Source organism: Rhinolophus hipposideros, assembly GCF_964194185.1.
Source record: "Rhinolophus hipposideros genome assembly, chromosome: 13".
NCBI lineage: Eukaryota > Metazoa > Chordata > Mammalia > Chiroptera > Rhinolophidae > Rhinolophus > Rhinolophus hipposideros.
Window position 1 is genome coordinate 26786822 of NC_138059.1, and position 20149 is coordinate 26806970.

The 20149-nt window shown below is 37.4% G+C and overlaps 1 protein-coding gene across 6 annotated transcripts in view; it reads right to left on the reverse strand.

Moving 5' to 3' along the window:
• Positions 1–291: 291 nt before the first annotated feature.
• Positions 292–20149, reverse strand: part of ZFPM2 (zinc finger protein, FOG family member 2) — a 448655-nt gene continuing 428797 nt past the window's right edge. For all 6 annotated transcript variants that reach the window (XM_081070486.1, XM_081070487.1, XM_081070489.1 and 3 more), the window contains 3 exons: positions 11066–11272; positions 7635–7859; positions 292–4626 (listed from right to left, as the gene is read on the reverse strand). In XM_081070486.1, coding sequence (XP_080926612.1) covers positions 2135–4626; positions 7635–7859; positions 11066–11272 — 2924 coding nt within the window. In that variant the 3' untranslated portion in view covers positions 292–2134. The remainder of the gene's footprint in view (positions 4627–7634; positions 7860–11065; positions 11273–20149) is intronic.

Below are 20149 nucleotides of genomic sequence, written 5' to 3' on the forward strand. Positions count from 1 at the left end.
AAGAGGAAAATGAAGAGATTGGTGAAGGAAGTCCTGTTAAGAATACCCAGGCTTGCCAGTTCCCAACTGAGAACTGTGCAGCTCTTTATGAACAACCTTGTGGAACCCTAAGAACCTGATACTTTAAGAGATTCCTGCAAAACTCTATTAAGCATATCAGTTCTGGTGACCTCAGTGTTTAGTCACCTGAAATGAAAAACATCAGTTAAGGTCAAGATTTTACGTTTAAAAATAGTTATTCTCAACAAAGAATTGGAGAAATGATCTTGAAAAGACAGTATTTTTTTTTTTAATGTTTTGTCACAGTATTTATCTATTATGTTTGGGGCTAGTACCTTATGTTCATTATATTACCAAATCCAATATGGACGAATAGTGCAAACAACTTATGTGAAAATAGTGTGTCTCAGCCACAGGTGAGGTAATTGCCTTTCCAGGTCAGGATGTTTCTAAAACTGCAGTAAACTACAGTCTGTCTTGATTGGAAATAGGTGCCATCTTGTCTACTGAATCACATCTCAACACCTCTGGATAGGCCATTAGGTCTTCCATGACCTAACCCACATTGTCTATTCCCCATTCCCCCTCAATACACAAACCTTTGGAATGTACAAATAGTTTGTGTGAAATCTAGTGTGTTTCACAAATTGCAAGCATGAAATTTGTGCATCTTTACTCATCAGAGTCAATATACCATGTACCACACTGCTCTTCAAAATCCAAACCTTTCTCTGGTAAACTCCATTTAAAAGTTGGGTGCAATTGATCAACATTTGTTGATCATTTCTTGGTCATAGGCTTTGTAAGCCTTTTAGACGCTCATGAAATTGTTCTTTTTCTGTGCTCTACAGTGGTGGTGGGGTCAAGAGAAAAGAAAGGTATTGCCTATTATATTGTTATAATGAAGAACTTTTCTAGTTACTGGAGTCTCCAGTTCATTTTATATAGTAAGTTATATTAATTAGGCACATATAAAAACAATAATCCCTTTACTGGTTTGTCATCATGTTACTATCGCTATTCAGTGCTGTTTTGAACCTATTATCATCACACAAAAGATTGGTATATGTGGTTTCCCTTGTATTTTAAAGAAAAAAAGTATGCCAATCTTCTCCAACAATCTGGAATTTTATTCCATCCATATACATGCATAGTAACAACATTTGTTGAGAAATTATTTCTATCAGAAGTAGAACATTATCTCTGTGATCACCAGGTGCAGTATTGCTACTCTTATATTTAAATAGATCTTATATATGAATTAAATTCATACTTGCAGCATTGAGTTTAGGATTTTGATTTAGACTGTGCCTTTCAAAAGATAAAACTGATTAATACTACCTCATTACTTACAATACTGCTTCCAGTAATTTTGTTCATTCTTTATAAAGTATTGCATTTAACAGCAAAGGTTTAAAAATTGAGACAGAGCTGCATCAGCGAAAGAAAATACAAGAAGTACTATACAAGAAAAAAGTTGCCATCTTCATTTAACATACATGTTTAAGATTAAGAAAATGGACAGAAACATACGGCTACATACAGATGCAAAGCCTAGTGACTAAGAGACTGTATCTGCTAAAATATAAAGTGCAAACGGAGCCTGATTATCCAAAAATTGAAATCTTAAGGCGAACTTATAGCACGTATATTTAGAACATCTTTGCAAGTTATATTTTAGCATATACATATATCTGCAACAGCATATAAGAAGAAATCAAGATACACAAGTGCTTTTGAAGCTATTTCTAAAATGCTTTTCTGTATTGTTTGTGACTATTTTCTTTAAAAGCTACTATACAGTGCAAACCATATGTGCTACACAATAACTATACAATAACATTACAAATGACTTTAATATAAAGTTTTTAAATAAAAATAACATAACCACAGCTATGAATACTGCTGGTAAAATAAATTAACTTTTTTTGAAAATGGCACCAATAATACACTTTACTAATGGACTGTAATGAAATTACACCTTAAGTCTTCAATTCAGCCATGATGAATTATCTCCTGATTGCCCAGATGTAATTCAAACAGCTTTTGTTTTTGTTGTTTTTTTCTGGACTGGGTAGAACAACATACTAAACACTGGTACCAAAGGTGACTGATGTGTATTTATTTAGATATCTCATTTGACATGTTCCGCTGCATGTGATGAGCAATAAAACTTCTTGTGAGTTATAAAGTTTGAGAGGTTGTTGAACTGGATATCACACAGCCGGCAATATTTCCCACTTGTTGGAGCCTGGGTGGAGCCATTCACACCCTTTGCTATACTAGACAACTGTTCCTCTGTGGAGGGAATTCCTGGTGAGACGTTCTCATTTGTGGCTAATGGGTTCTCAGAGATCCAAGAGGGAGATTTGTGGCCTTCTTCATGCTGAGGATTCTGGGAAATGTTCTCTTGCTGTGGGTTGGCGGCAGATCTCTCATCTTGCTTCAGTCCACCATTAACTATTACCATGCCTCTGTTTTTGGGCAACAAAGGCAGGGAATCTTTCTTCGTTGCAGCACACCCATTTGAGGAAGCCTGGCCTTTTGGAGATTCATTTTCCGCATTTGTGCTTTGCTCTATGTCAGCGTTATGGATGACAAGAGAACCAGAAATATAATCACTTGTCTTTATTCCATAATAGGGAGAAAGCTGGTCTGCTCCTTTTGTCTTCTTTATTGCTCCAGGGTAAAGGCATTGGGGAAGAAATAAATGTTTGTTTTCTTCTTTTGTAGCAATGAGCTGAGCAGCTTCACTAAAGACTTTCAGGCCTTGCAGGGTGGCTAAGTGGGATGAAAATAAGTTTCCGTTGGGGGAAGGCTGCTTCAGATTCCCATTTTTCTCACATTTTATTATGCTTCTTTCATAGCTGATGTCAGGGCTGTTTCGTTCGCTTTCTGGATTTGGAAACACTTTGCTGTCGAGTTGACTCAGGTCATTACGCTGATGGGCAGTGACCGGGCAGAAATTCTGCTTGTGGGCCAGGTAGTTTTCTACCTTATTGAAACTAATCTTGCACACAGTGCACTCGTGGTAGTCCAGCAGCCTTTTGGGAGATGTGGTCGTCCGCTCAGACTGGGATAAACACTTTTTGCTGAGATCGATGGGGACGTCCAGCTCTAGGCAGGAAACACTGGAATGAGTAGTGTCACATTTGGAAACTGGAACACATTTGTTGATCGTCAGAGAAGTTTCCAAGTGCTTTGAGACAATTCCTGGGAAGATATCACATCTTGGGTGGTAGCACTCGCCTAGCCCTTCAGTGGGTTCTTGAGTGGAGGTACAAGGATTGCTGAGGTTGGCTACGTCAAGAAATCGCTGTTGGACCAGTGGAGGCCGTTGCTCCTGTTCAGGTAGGCACATCTCATACATCTTCCTTCTCTTGCGTGTGCGCATGGTTCTCTGCATGGCAGGCACTTTGTTGGAAGCAGACCTCTTGAGTGGAGGGTCGTGGCGTGTAGCACAATAATACTGTTTGTGGACCATGTATGTTTCGTGCCGGCTGAAGGTAATGTTGCAAGCTTCACAGGTAGTTTTATTTGGGTCACTTTCCCCATCCACTAAGGGGACACTGGGATTTTTCACATCAACAGGTTTTCCATTAATTTTGTCATCATTGTTACTGGAGGTGGAAAGCTTCTTAGCTTGAGTGGAAAAGTCCTTGTCGTGGCCCTTCCCATTTGGCCCAATTAAATCTAAAACAGTGGAAGAATTGATGCAGGTTGTTTGAAGAAGTGGATTCTCAGTATCAGCAGAATGAGTAGCTGGGTTAAGAAGGTTTATGGAGGTTTGGCCAGTGTTGGGACTCACAGCCTCAGGCATCTTTTCTGAAACACCGGGGAACTCTGGAGATTTGGCCATCTGCTGCCATCGGCTGCTGCAATAATGCTTTTTGTGCACGAGATAGTTATCCAAATTATTGAATGTTATGTTGCACTCAAAACAAGTAGCCCCCTTGGGCATCAGGGGGCTGTAAATCACAGGAGGGTAGCTACTGCTTCCATGCCTCAGTCGCCGATGTACCAGCTCAGACATCTTGGCTAAGATCTCTGAAGCTTGAGGGACCATTGTGATATCTTGGGGAAAAGCAAACTGAGAGAGAAAAGGACCCACAGGGAAAGATGGCCCAATATTAGGCTGGACTGGAGATGAGGCGAGTCTTGGACTAGAGGGCTCAGATTTTATTTTCGTGTAAGAAAAGCTTTGCTTATTAATTGTAGGCTGTATTTCTGGTCTCTGGTTAGTGAGAAAGATCTGAGTCTTTTTCTCACACTTGTCCAGCTCTGTGTCAGAGCTTGCATCTTTAGTCTGCATTGCCTTTTGGCTCTGGGGGAGTTCACTTCTGGTCAACAAGTCTGTGGCTGGCTGTAAGCTGTCTTCAGTTCCAGTGGGAGAGTGTTCCATGTCACTTTCTCTGGGAAGTTTGCCTCCAGGGACATGGAGCTCCTGGTGCTGTAATAACTCCCTTTGAGTCTGGAAGCCGAAGTGGCAGTGATTGCATCGGAAGGCAGCTTGAGTGAGATGGGAGAACAGGTGTTGGTGAAAGTTGATCACAGAATCAGCAGTGTAGCTACAGACGGTGCATTTTAGACTAGCACCAGGGGGGAGGAATTCTTCCATTTTCACTCCTGGAGAGACATACAAAATGAGAATACTGAGACCCTCACACATTAATTTCATCATGATATGAACCTCTACTAATGATCTAGTGTCTTCAACACAACAGAAATGAATTAAAATCTTTCAGAATCTCATTTGTGATATTAGCTTTTTTCTCGTGACATCTTCCACCATGTGTGATAACAGTAATAGCACTTTATAGTTTCCAAAGCACTTTGCCTGCGAATTATTGCATCACAGTAGGATAGGAGTCATTGTCTCCATATTACAGGTCAGGAAACAGACTCAAGGTGGCTAAGGGAATTGATTATGATAATAAAGCTATTCAGTGGTAGTGCCATGACTAAACCTCAGATTTTATCATTTCTAATCCAGTAACTTCTTACTACATTATGTTCTACATTAGGAAGAAGTAGGTTTTCATTAGAATTGAAATTGATATCCTATGTGTAAATCAAATAACTCTCAGTGTACTAGATTAGGTTTTTATTCAAAAGAATCCAAGTAGGAACCATTTTATAAAGTCATTAACAGCCTCCTAATATATCTTTGGCACAAATCTAGAATTCTATTCATTGGTTTTGCTGAACATGGTTTATCTCTATCCAGGGCTGATGATACTCAGTTGGTAGATACCAGTGCACCAATATAGTCATTTCTGACCATCATCCATGCTGATTGATCACTGGCTGTTTCTAGTCAGTTATTAAATATTTTTTAATATTACCAATGACTGGTGGTTAAACCTCACTGTGATACTGTGATATATAAGAAATAAATATAGACCAAATATATATAGACCAAATATACATAAGAAATATATTTTGGTCATCTAGATAACCAAATATATTTCTTATATCTGTCCAAGGTTCCTGGTTCACAGATCTTAAAATTATTGGAATTTCCAGTGATAAGAGTCATAAAGGTATCTTTTGTTATGTTAATGAAGTGATGTTTGGAAAGCCCCCTAGATAGTCTAAAGATGGGAGGGGGCTGGTTGCCAAGAGAACCAACCCTGTGGTTAGAATGTTGAAACTTTCAGTCCTCGCCCCACCCTTAACCCCTTGGGAGGGAGAGAGGGGCTGGAGAATGAGTTCAATTGCCAGTGGCCAATGACTTTATCCATCATGCCTATGTGACAAAGTCTCCATAAAAACCCCAAAGCACCCAAAACGTTCCAAGAGCCTCAAGGTTGGTGAACATGAGGAGCTTAGGGGAGAGGGGTGCCTTCTAAGAAGGCATGGAAGCTTCTCACCCTTCCCCCATACCTTGCCCTATGCATCTTTTCCATGTGGCTGTTCCAGCATTATATCCTATTAGAATAAACTGTTAATTTAGTGAATAAATGGTTTTCCTGAGTTCTGTGAGCTGCTCTAACAAATTAACCAAACCCAAAGAGTGGGTCTTAGCAAACCTCTGATTTATAGCCACCCATTGGTCAGAAGCACAGGAAATAATCTGGACTTGCAATTGGCATCTGAACTGGGGTGGGCAGTCTTGCGGAACTGAGCCCTTAACCGGTGGGATCTGATGAGATCTCAGGGCAGATAGTGTTAGAATTGAGTTGACTTGTAGGACACCCAGTTGGTTTCCTGATAATTTCTTGATGGTGGGGGTGTGGGATCTCCTTCCTTCAATGAACTGTTGTCGGGATCTGGACACTTTTACTCACTAAGGTCAACTCTCATTCCCATTTGTTGGTATGTGGTTAAATCAGGTTTGGTTCATCCTGTCTGTACTCTAGACTAAAATGAGAATTGTCTTTTATATTTATAAGCTGAAAATATGGCAGAGAAAACCCAGTCCTATAGCGATAGAAGATTTCTTATTCTTGTGTTTTTTTTTTTCTTCTTAACTAATCCAATACTTATTTTTCTATTCAGCTGAAAAGATCCCTCTCTCTTTATTTTTGTTGTATGCATGACTTTACTCACCAGGCGAAACAACCAACTTGTTTCTGCTTTCCCTTCTTTATCACCTGTGTAAAGACAGCTCATTTGTAGGGAAAGGGAAGAGAATGAGTAGAAAGGAAGTTGCCTATTTTTATAGGTTCAAAGACAATAGTTTGCACTGTACTAGGACTTTGGAGGTTGAAGCTAGTTTTTTGAAACTCAGCACCTATTTCAGTTTTTTATTTATTCAACCCAAACAAAAACAGTGAAGGGAATCACCCAGAAATATCCTACAAGTTTTGTATTATAGGTGCCAATAAAACTTGTAATTCCCAAACCTTGGTTTGACCTATCTAAGAATGTTCCTAGAAATATCTGAAGTTAATATATGGGAATTAGAATATTGTGTGTGATGTTACTAACAGCAATTGGGCATACAATTCCAAAATAAATGGGAATAATTGCCACCTTTCTGTTAAGAGTGGGCTTGGAAAAAACAAAACAAACAACTTAGATGTTTTTCAGACTAATTTTTCTTAAGAAATTAAAACATAGTACAATAAGTGGTTTGATGTCATAAAAATAAAGTAAGCTGTTATTATACACACTCTGGAAGTTAAGAGCATTTTATAGACCATATTTAAAAGTTAATTTCTTTCAAGTGATTTTACTTGGATCTATCAAAATAACAGCTTTGTTTCAATTCAGAAAATACTATTTTTATGTATTTACTATTTATTCCCTGCCATGTGGCAAACAGTAGGGTTAGTTTGCAAAGATACTTAACATTTAAATCAATGAATATTAATGACAGTATACAAAGAGGATTGAGACTTTCTTTCTAAAATGATGCTGTTTTACTTCAATTGAAAAAAAATAGAATAGATGATTTGGCCTACAACCTGAGCACAGTAATTAGAAAAGAATTCAGACCCAAGTCCTTTGAGTAAAATATACTGATTGTAAATGACATAGATAACCAGCTGGTCTAGGAAGTTAGGTTTTGTTTTTATAGATAGATATAGTTAAATAGACATAGATGTATATATGTATGTACTTATGTATGCATGTAGAGAAAGAATAGAACCTCCTGGAGCGAAAGAAGAAACATGGGAGGCACTTACCACTGTGTGAATTCAGGTGCATTTCTAGAGCTCGAGCATTTGAGAAGCTCTTGGTGCATTGTGGGAAGGGGCACAGGCTGGAAATCTGAGCAGCACTGTCATCATTTTCTTCTGACACTGGAGCAGCTTCTCTTTGCCTCCCACTGCAATAGTACATCAAATGGGCTTGCAGATTCCGCTCACTCCGATACCAGATGCCGCAGGACTTGCAAGGGAATATATCTTCTGCAGACAAAAACACAGGGACACATTAGCTGCTGTCCATTTTAGGGTAAAGCAGCATTTAGCTCAGTTTTTCTCAGAGGCTGTTTTCAGGTTCTGAATTAGGCAATCAGACGATGAGTGATGAGTGCAGTCGTGGATGTTGTTCCACAGCACAGGACTAAGTTTTTAAAGTAATGTTACGCTCTATGCAATTTACCTTCTCACAGACTCTTTAGAAAGTGATATTGTAGGAGAGGCCAACATTCAATGAAAACACATGAGATTACTTTTAAATTGTTTAAATTGAATTTATGGTTTAGAAATATATGCATTTATAAATAGCAATATGAATCGGTTTATAGTCATGGCTGAACTAAAGTTGTCACGAACCCTGACATCATTTTTTTCATCTAATACATTGTGTCTACTATGTGACAGATGTTATGTGGGCTTGGGTATAAAAATAAAAGACCATACAGATGTTGTTAGGAGCTTAAGTTTTCCTGGGGTTGATGAACAAATGGCGAGATAATTAAATTAGAATGTGATGACTATTATGATGGAGGTATCTGAGGGGTGCTTTAGGCATGGAAACCAGACACTAGACTGGTGGGAGATCTCCTTGGTGGAGAGAGGAAGAGGTCAGAAAACGACTTAGAGGGAAGATGAAGACATGCCTTAGCTGGGTTGTAAAGAATGAAATTAAGCTAGTGAGGTAGAGAAGAGGGTTGGGCTTTCCTGACCAAGGGAACAGCTCTGGGAAAGCCATGGTAGCCTGAGAGAGGGTCTGGATGAAGGCTGGGAGGCGGGAGGCCGTTTGATACTATTCAGACAAGGGGCATGATGGGAACTGGGAGAGATGAGGTTATAGAAGTCAGGGATAAACTATCAAAGACCCTATAGTCTCCCTTAATAAGTTTAGATTTTTATCTCAATGGTTATGGAGAATCACTGAGTCATTTTAAGAAAGAGACGGACAGAATCAGATATTATAGAATCATCAGTGTAGAGTTTTGAAGGTAGTGAATTTGAAAGGAAGACTAATGACTGGTAGGAGGTAACTACCGTAATCTAAGTGAACTATGACAATTTGTGCGGTAGCTGAAGTCTTGTATTTATTAAGTCATGCTGTGATGTGTATTTTCGTGTATTCACTGGTGAAAAATGTCTTTGTGTATATTTCACCCCCTTCCCCCCATCCATTTATAGGTGAGCAAAGTGAAGTTGACTGACTTGCCCATGATCACATAAGTCGGTAAACTGCTATTGGACCCTAGTGTGAACACTCTTTTATAATACCTACATAGAGAAAGTAGAACTGATGGGAAGTGATGACCACTACTTTACAATTAGATGCTAAAACAAAACCTTTTTCTCCTTGTGCCTAGATTTGTTAGTATGTGTATTTCTGTGTAAGTGACAGTTTCATTCATTTCTACAGGGAATAGATGGCAAAGAGGTGATGAATTTAGGCTAAGACTCATCTAGGGTGATAAAACCCGACAGTGTATTGTTCAATCCTGGCACTTTTGTGATGAAAGGGAAAACGAATCTGAGGGATAATGTTGTAAATTGGGACTAATCCAGGCACACTGGGGCACATGGTCACATTCAGTATGTAGGATTTGGAATTTCTGTAAGAAATACAGAGGAACATGGGAAAGGTGGCAACAGAGGTCTAACACTTGGCAGAAACAGCTGGACTTGTGATTTGTGAATTATCGATACACAGTTGGTGGTAGAACCCATGATAGTGAAGAGGGTAGCTCAGGGAGCTGGTGTTAAGGGAGGTAAGGAGAAAACTAAGGACCAAATTCTAATGAATGAGACGTAAGGACAGCACTCACAACACAGAATTTCACAGTACAATTTAATTGCGAAATTACTACCATTTATTATTTAGTCTCTTCCACCCAACTTAGTTACACTTACACTATTCAGAGGGCCACATTGTTCAGAATGAGAATGAAGGCTGTATGCATTCAGGCTGATTTATTTGGAATTAATAGTCATCTTGCTACAGAAAGCAAACAGAGTATAATCTCAAATAGAAGTAACATTCACACATAGGAGCTTCTCAATAGTATAAAATACGCCTAGTATCCCTGGTAACAGACACTTTTTGCCTCAAATTCGAGTTGGGCTCATGTTATTTCACATTCCTTACTATACAAATCAAAGTAAAGATCCAGTAAAGAAAATAACTACATGTACATTAAGGAAATCAAAAAATATTAGCTTGGGTTGGGTGCACTGGATCTGCTGATTGGATGCAGAGTAATTCCAGCTATACCTGAACATTTTTTTGCTCTAAAGGATGCTCTTGCTATAATACAAGAGCATAATTATTGTTGAGTATGTATTTTAATATCAAGACATCATTGCTGCCTTTATGTTTCTCTTTTGTATCATTCAGAGCTTCAGAGATTTTCAAGGATGTTTTTGACTAAGTGCAACATTTCATTTATGTTCTAGCTGTAGAATTTATTCTCCTCGTAAGATGTAACTGCTACTCATGTTTTCTCACAAAGCTAGATAAAAGCAGAGCTGAGTGTAGAACTCAGATCTTGGGACTCCTAGATCACTGATTTTCTGTCATTTAAAGTGCCACTTTGTGTGTTCAAGGAATACTAATTAAGTTCAATAGTTATTTTAACAAAATATAGTCACAAAAGTATATTTGCCAGGGCATATTTAAAAATTCTATGGAGAATTAAAGTATTCTAAGCTTACATGTATTTTTCTTCCTATTCTTGTCTTTTTTGTGTCTATTAGCTGATGTCTTGATTTATCCAGATTAATTTCCTCTTCATTAGTATATTTAATCAAAAAACTGATTTGTATTCTTTGCCTTTAAGTTTTTAACCCTAGAGCCCCTAAAGAATACTGAAATTATCCTACTATAGGAGCATCAAGAAAGCTGTCGGGCTTCTTATAGCTAAGTAGCCTTGAATGTTGTTCAACTGGTTTAGAATGTCAGGTTTTTGTGTGTGATGTTCAGGAATCCAACCTGAAATGAAAGCATTTAAGTGAGAAGCAATCACATAAACACACACACACACACACACACACACACACACACAGAGTTAGAAGATAAACTGAAATCACAACACTAGAGAAAAAAGTCTGTTCCCAGTTGTCTGTCAGTAGACATTTTTTTCCCTCTCCCATGAGTACCCATCACAACTACAAAGCTTTTGTACCGGGCTATTGCACTCAGCACTTACTATTGACAATAGCTGTAGGCAAAATAGAAGCCATGGCAGCTTGCTGAGGAAGCAGCTGAATTGAGTCCAGCAGGCGTGCAGGGTACATCCCTTCTGTAAGACTCATCTGACTGGCAGCTTGTAGCCTTGAGTCAAAATCCACCACGAAAGCAATTAGCTCTTCACCCTCAGAGATGGCCTTCGTAGTCGTGCACCAAAGCTGACCTCCTATTAAGAGGAAGAAGAGAAAGATAGCATTGACGTAGAATGCTTGAGTCTGCTGTACATTAGATAGATGTCAATAGCACCTTCTCTTGTCTTTCACTTCCATTCCTCCTGGGGTGGAGTGTTTGATCAACACAACAGCTGTAGTCCTTTTCCCTCCAATGTGCAAAATTGTATCCCTTGCATTCAATGAACTGTTCAGTGGCCAAAAGAAGACTAAGAACCAAGTTAGACATAATTTGTAGAGAGTTTTGTCAACTGTTTGCCTTCCGGGCTTGGCTTAATCATTAACCATACTATATTACGGGGTATAATGCCTGCAAATAAGCAGGCATTATAAGGTAAGGATCTAACTGCAGACATTTATTTCAGGTGAGCCTTATGAAAGTAAGAAGTTATTTCTCTTTCTTCCTCTTTTCCTCCCTCATAGTCTCTCTTCCCAAAATACTTTGATTGTATCAATACCAAATGCTTAAAACTACAAAACAAGTAAACAAAAGCACCTAAAATCTAGAAATTTAGAATAAAACTTGGTTAGTTTTATGCTCCTTATGTCTGCTGACATGTATATATTTTTTTTTGACTGACTGATCTTTACTTATATAATGTGCCTTATAATGTGGCTTCTTTATCTCCATTTACCCTGATTGAACTTCCTGAAAAGAAGATATGACAAAGATCTTTTTCAAAAGGCTTATTTAAATAAAGATTTGTTTTAATGAAAAGAACTCTTTCTTCAAACACTTAGATATACTCTGGCTCTGGGCTTCAAATGATCACGTGTGGTGCATTAAAAAGAAAATTAACTATGCAAGTACATCTTCTAATGTATTGGAATGCGATAGCGAATGCTCATTTATTTAACATGTTTAGACAGGCAAAGCACTTATATTTTGTTATCTACACTCTCAGGCCTAGATACGTATCCTGTACAGTTATGGCTGAAATAATGTGGCATACTTGATATGTTATAAAGCTTTTTTCATTGTTTATATATTTCAGGACTATATGTTGTACTCATTAAGCAAGCAAAAATTGTACCCATTCTGATAAGTAATATTGCTCTGTTTATCTGTCAGCATTACTGTCTTTTCAACTGCACTTCATTTTTCTACCCTCAAAGAGATCATAGTTTTTAAACAATTTGTGGTAAAAATCTGGTGGAAAAGATAACAACACCATAGGACATGGCATAGTTGCACGGAAGAATCAGGACACTGTTTTAGAGGTTCCTTGAACAATTAATTAAACCAGCTGATTAAGTTTTAAAGGAAAACAAATAAAACACCATCCATGACAATACACGTTTGAGAAAAAATAAAGCTGAGATTACAGACCTCGAGTGTGTGTGAAAGTTTCAAAGTAAAACACAAATATATAATACTAAGACTAGAAAACAATTTTACTTTTTGCTTTTACTTTGACTCTCCGTATCTGAAAGCATACACATTTACCCAAGTTGTATAACAGATTGATATTCATTTACAAACAAGGAAACTCAAAGGCATCAATGAGGAATCAGATGAGCATTGAAAAGTGCTAAGTGGCGGTATTTCTGCTGGTGAGCTTCTTCTCTGAAGAAAGCTTCTGCCATCGGCTGCAATACCTTCTCTGATGTGCATACAGATTCAAACTACTTATGGGTATAGACAAGGTAATCATTTGCACCTTATCTTTCCTCTAGGACACAGTTTATTAAGTGAGTCTGTCATAGAGAGGGGAGGAGGGCAGAGCAAAGATTACCATTCAGGTTTGGTCTTTCTGAGTCATTGGATTTCAGTGATGAACCAAATAACTTACATTATTAGTAAGAATTTAACATTATTAGTAAATTTATATTATTGGTAAATCCAGCTATCATTGTTTTTTACAAAAGAAAAGTTTTGGACTCAGCTACCCAGGGGAAATTGAGATTTTAGAGAAGGTACCAAAAGCTCCAAAAATAAATAAATAAATAAACAAACAAATAAATAAAATAATCTTCACAAATATCACCATGTTTCCCTGAAAATAAGACCTAGCAGGACCATCAGCTCTCATGCGTCTTTTGGAACAAAAATTAATATAAGACCCGGTATTATATTACATTACATTACATTATACCTGGTCTTATATTAAAATACGACCCAGTCTTATTTAGTCTAAATTATAAAATTCAATCTGAACTTACAATATTAGTCTGAAAATGTGCTGTGTAGACTTGATGAAAAAGTCAGTCTTCTTAGGATTCAATTTTTCAAATCATTCATTCATCAGCTGTTCCTTGAACTCTCTGCTGTGTGCCAGGCTGGGCCCTATGGCTTCACACATAGCTATACAATTAGAATGCACACATATAAACAGATAACTGACAATAGCACATGGTGGTGTCATCCCCAAATGCTAAAGAAAATGTGAGATGAGTGACTAACTGACATTTCTTGGGAGAGTCAGGCAAGCCATCCAAGGTGACTTTTTGATTGATTTATGAAGAATAGAGGTAAAATAGCAAAAGTATGTGTAGGGGGGACCTGAAGGTACACCATTACCAGCAGAAAAAGGAGCATGCATGTAAGTGCAGGATTTTGGAAGAGCCTGACTGGTTCTGATAATGGTTCAGAAGCCAGCAAACCTGGAACTTGAGGTCTGAGTGAGAAAACGGTGGGCTCTGAGCCCTGGTGTGCTTGACCCAGCCTATTCTCTGTCAAGGGCAGAATGTTCAATTGTCAGGAATTTTATGTTGGTTAATTTCACACTGGTAACTTGAAACTGGCCATGGTGAGAGTGAAAGTATTTGCCACTGGAATTGGCAAACATTGCAAATCAGGGCTTCCTCCCATAAAAAGAGGTTAGAGTAGGATGAGAAGCTTTGAACGTAATATACAAACAGTTGTGTCTGGCTCATGGTGGGTAGATAGTATATATTTATTTGAGTGAATAAATGAAAAAATTTTTACCCCTTACGCCCCCTGGAATAAAGATCTGTGTAGTAAGGAGAGTCAACTGAAGAAGAACCATTTGGACGCTGTTGTACTAGTTCAGTTGTGAGAAGTGTAACTTGTAAAGGAGAAAAGGGCCAGGCTCAAGATATGGGGCTTAGAGTGGACTGGGGTGATTTCGTGAGATGAGAAGGAGAAAAGGAGCTGTTGAAAAAGACACAAAAGTTGTGGTTTGGGAAACCAGCTAATGTGACTGCCATCAATGAGGGAGTAAAGCTGGTATAGTAACAAGTGGAGTTAAGACAACAAGGAGATAATTGGTACTAATTAGGAGCACTTTGGGCCAGAAAAGCGAGGTGTTTGATGCACTTCATCTATTTTGATCCTGTCAATTATTCTGTGAAGTAGGTGATATATTCCTCATTTTAGAGTTCAGAAAATTGGAGCTTGGAGAAGTTAATTAATTTGCCCGAAGTCACACGTGTGGTCAGTGGCAGAATCATGATTTTAGACTTCTGTGTGTCCAGCTCCAAAGCCCAAGTATACATGTGCATGCATGGAATTACTGAATTGTAACATCTGCGGTATGTGAGAGGCTTTCAGGTGAATGTTATCTAGGAGGTACTTGGAACTTGAATGAGACATAACACTGGAAAAACTATTTTGGAAACCATCAATACATTCTAAATGACTGTGGACCTCTTTGCATTATTGTGGTTAACACAGGAATAGTACAGTGTAAAAGGAAAAGGACCAAAGATTGAAACTTGAGAAATCTCAACATTTAAAATGTGGGTAGAGGAGATGGGATCATTTAGAGATATAGACAACACATATTTGAAAAAAATTAGAAGGGAACTAAGAGAATGGCACCACAAAAATCATGGGTTGCCTCTTTGAAAATGTTTAGCTGAGTTTTTTAGATGGTGAATGTTCAGTGTTTAACTGATGGAGTTATTTACAGGGAGAGACATTCCCAAGTATTCTAGCATAATTTCAATTACTGATTAAAAAGAAATGTTCTAAGTGGGATTGCTAGTGAAGGATATAATCCCATCTGGAGGAAGTATGGACAATGGAACCAGATTGTCAAAGTGCAAATCTTGCCTCTGCCACTTACTATGTGACCTTGAAATTGTCACCTAAGCATTTTGCCTATCAGTTTCTTCAAAATGGGGATGACGATGATAGTGCTGAACTCATGGTGTTATTATGAGGATTAAATCAGCTAATATATGTGAAAGCTTAAGAACAGCACCTGACGTATATTAAGTGATACATAATTGTTAACCATTGTTATCCTTTTGTTTTGGTCTGATCGGGGCTATTATTCTCATTTTTCAGTGCCCTGCTAAATCCAAGAAAAGAAATTTTACCAGAAAGAAAAGACAAACCTCTGAATTCAATGAGCAAATATATCTATGCTTCACTGGTGAGAGCTAAATCATTTCAGAAAAAACGATTAAGGCTACATCCATTTGTGAATTACATATTATATCTTGACTAGTTAGAATTAGAAATAGTTTATAGCAATCAACTTGGGGCTGAGTAGGCAGGAGAACCAGTTTCCTACCCTACTGTTTTTAGAGGTAGGGTAAATATGGCCAACTCTAATTTGCTATTGAATGAAAGGCAGTAGTATTCATCTTGATTAAGAAACAATCTGAGGGCATGAAAATGCTAAATCATGTTGATATTTAGCTATTTTGGCCTCTTCCTCGATTGACCTCATGTTCAAGAGAAATAAATCACAAAGTATTATATTTGGCTTTAAAATGAAAGCACCATTCATTATCACACAAAACAAAACAAAAATAAAACACAGAAAATAACAAGAATTGGCAAGAAGGTAAAAAAATTGGAACCCTTGTACACTGCTGATGAGAGTATAAAATGGTACAGTTATTGTGGAAAACAGAACGGAATTTCCTCAAAAAATTATAAATAGAATTACCTATGATCCAGAAGAATTGAAAGCAGGCTCTCAGATATTTGCACACGCATGTTCAGAGAAGAACAGCATTATTAAAAATAGTTAAAACGTGGAAGCAACCCAAGTGTCCACTGACAAAAGAATGGACAAGCAAAATGTGGCGTATACACACAATGGAATATTATGCAGCCTTAAAAAGGAAGGACATTTTGACACATGCTACAACATAGATGGTCCTTGAGGACATTTTGCTAAATGAAATAAGCCAGTCACAAAAAGGCAAATACTATATGATTCCTCTTAATACATCGACTATTCAAAATCAAAAAGAGAGAAAGTAAGGTTTTTGGTTGCCAGTGGCTAGGGGCAGGGAGAAATGGAGCGTTATTGCTTAATGGGTACAGAGTTTCAGTTTTACAGGATGAAAAGAATTCTGGAGATGGATGGTGGGAATGTCTGCACAACAATGTTAATGTACTTAATGCCAGTGAACTGTATGCTTAAAATTGGTTAAGACAGTAAATTTTATGATATACATATATGACACATATATATGACATATATATCCCCATAATCAAGAAATTAGAAAAAAATGAAAGTACTATTTATTCACTAGGAAACATCCACTGTGAACCAAGAATATTTGCACAAGGTCTTTAGCCATAGCTAAAGATGGGAAGATAACTTTATAAAGTGCTCTTCATAGGAGATCGTTCATAAACAAAACAAGAGTAAGGTCTCCTCCCTTCCACTTAAGTTACTTTAACAAACTACTTCCTGAAAGATCAGTCCCTAGTGGAATGAAGTTGTTGCTGAGATGGAATTCACGTTATTTGCCCACATTAACCATTCTTGTTTGAATGAATTTTGGAAATTCATGTAGAGCTGAAAATTGTGCATGATATAGCTCCTGGTTACTCTATTGATTTGAGTTTCTGTCTGTATTTTCAATGCCAGTGCAGTATTCCTGTCAACTCTCTATGGATATGAAATTTAAGGAATCTAAACAATGTTTTCTGCAGCTTTCATATGCAGGAGTATGCCTAATGCTCTAGATTTAAACCGAGAGGATTTTCAGTGTACTAATCTGTACTAATGGTATATTGATACAAACACAAGTAGAATTATGTAAATATGTTGGGTGCACACAGAGTAATGTTATATATGTTTAATTGATAAAACTCTTACAACACTCTTTGCATAGCCATCCCAGAGCAAATGATCTTGGTTTAAGGGACTACATGCTCATAATGAAGCATAGCTGGCACCCAAAATCACTGAAAATGTATTTGTCCTCAGGGCAGAGATGAACTAGAAAGAACACTTGACTGGTGGGTAAGAAACTTTAGTTCTAGTCCTAAATTGATTATTAGTTACTGTGTGACCTTGAAGAATTGCTCTACCTACACCATAGAAAATGACAGCTCTAGGCTGGATACCCTCTAGATTATTATCATCAAGTTGTGAGCAACTTTTAATGCTTCTATAACCAATGTGCTAATAATAGTAATTATCACACATTTATTAAGTGGGCTGTGAGATCACGGGGCTGGAAGTGCACATAAATTTTCAAGGTCACAGAGCTACAGTGGAACTGAAAGAAGACAAGGAGAAATCGGAGATCGGATTTGAATGAGGCAGTTTGGCTCTCGATTCTGTATGGAAACCCAGGTGTCCCAAGTCACAGCACCATCTGATGTCCACTAACTGCACTGCACCTTATCTTCATTACACAGTTCAGTAATTAGCAGTTATCTCTCTGAATCAGAAATAAAATGGTTCACTTTCTGAAACAGTGTCAAGAAGATGCCACAGTGATGAGATAAAGGTTTTAAATGCATAGTTACAATCTGGAGAATAATGTCTATACTTGTGATGTGGAAGGAACTCCAGGTTATCTTCCAACACAACTACTAAATAATTATAATAGCTAACATTTAGAAAGCACTTACTATGTGCCAAGTACTGTTTTAAATATTTCATACATATTAAACTCATCTGATAATATCAAATATGAATGTAGCATTTGCCCAATTCCCTATTTAAACTGCAAGTTCAGGGGGGATACTAAAAAGGCATAAAAATTCTACTTAACCATCGAGCACTGGTTGGCAATCCTGACTGCCCTTAGTGAACACTGATTTCTGGGTCCCACCCCAGATTAAGCAAATCAAAATCTCTGGGAATGATGTTTGGGCTTCATTATTTTTTAGAAACTCCCCAAAGGGTTTCCTGTGCCTGTAGAGTTAAGAATCACCAGCATAAGAGTAACCTATCTGCAATCCGTACAAGGTAGAAAGAGTGAGACCCTATGAACAAAAAAAGTCTCTTCATAATCAAATGTTTCAGAGATGTCTTCAGACAATTCAGCAGAGGGCTGTCCATTTTAAAACTGAGAAAATGACATTTGAAAATAGCTTTGAATTCCCCCCACCCCCCAATATTTGAAGAATATGAGAGCAATGAGAAGAAAGGCAGAAAGAACAAGGATGTAATGACCTAGCATCCATGATCTTTCAGGTGAAGAAGCAAGTTAGAACTTAATAAATTTGTGAATTATATTGAGTTTTACAATGTTTAATTCTTTATTATTTTGAAGGTATGTAACTTATTAGAAATTATCAATAATACTGCATCCCCCAAAACTGTAAAAGATCATATTGTGCAAACCAGAGCAAAAAAAAAAATCACATTCCTAATGCATGGGCATGAAGTCTTTATCAAATGATATCGGGCACTGGAGCAGCTATCTGATACCTTCCTGGCTTTCACTAAATGTAAAGGTTATTTTAGGATTCTCTCTTTGTCTGCCTCTTATGCTGCAAACACAGTCACTCTCCCGTCTCCCCACCCACACACCACTCCCTTCACAAATAAAAGACAAATACATTCAAGGTTCCACTGAAAGTAATAACTAAGACCTTGACGTTCTTTAAAAACCATGTACTTGCTGTTCTAAGAAATGTTTATGATCAAAGTTCTTGTACAAACAGATATGGTTCCTAACAGGAAGCTTATAAATTTTTCTCATAATTGCTGTCAAAACTACAATGAAGTGCACTCCAAGTTTTGAAAATAAAGAATAAAATCACAGTTCAAACTCGATTATGTTTTGGAAATTCACACTCCTTTTACTAGAAGCAGTGGCCTTAAATATCTCCCCATCCTGCCAAATTTTTCACTTGCACTTTTTATTATTTATGAAATCAGTGTCTGCACAATGTCATGCAGACCTCTGCTGATAAACTCTAATTAAGATTAAGACAAGCCTTTTGGAAAGGATCCCATCATTAGCAAACATGATAAACACAAAAATACTCCCTACTTGTCAACCAGGAGCAATTCAGTAACCTAACAGTATTATCTGTTGCTAGGTTACAGAGCTGACAAAGCTTCAATTATATTGTTCGACCATACCTATAGAGTTCTGTATAAGCAAAATGTATCCAGTATAAAAGCATTTAACTTCGCCCATGCTATCTGCAATTCACGGCTTCTTACAATGGTAAAAATCAGGTTAATAATTACACAGCACGCTGAAAAATCTTTTCCATGTGTTACGTCTATACATGTTCCTTTCTAATTTATCTGTGTGATTGATAGACGCTTGCTTTGTAAAAATAAGGAAATGCAAGCAATGTGAAGCTGTAAACCTCAAGCACAACTATGTCTGGGCTCATCAAGATACAAACCTAAGCTTAGCATAAAAATACACAGCAAATTGAACCAATTAAAGCACATTTAGATTTTGTATTACTCTGCTTCAGTACATAGAAGGATAAGGAACCTTAAGCAAATAGGTAGGGATATCAGTTTGAAACTTTATGTTAAGCTGAAAAAAGAAAAAATAAAAAAATAAAAACCCACACACAATACTCACCTAATAATACAAAAGAAAATAGGTGGTTTACAACAATCATTTATTCTAAGGGCTTTTCTAGAAGCTGAAGTCAGTAACTTTTACTACATAGCATTAAGTCATTAAGTCTTACTTCTCTTCATTAGACTGGGAACTCTAGGGGGAAAAAT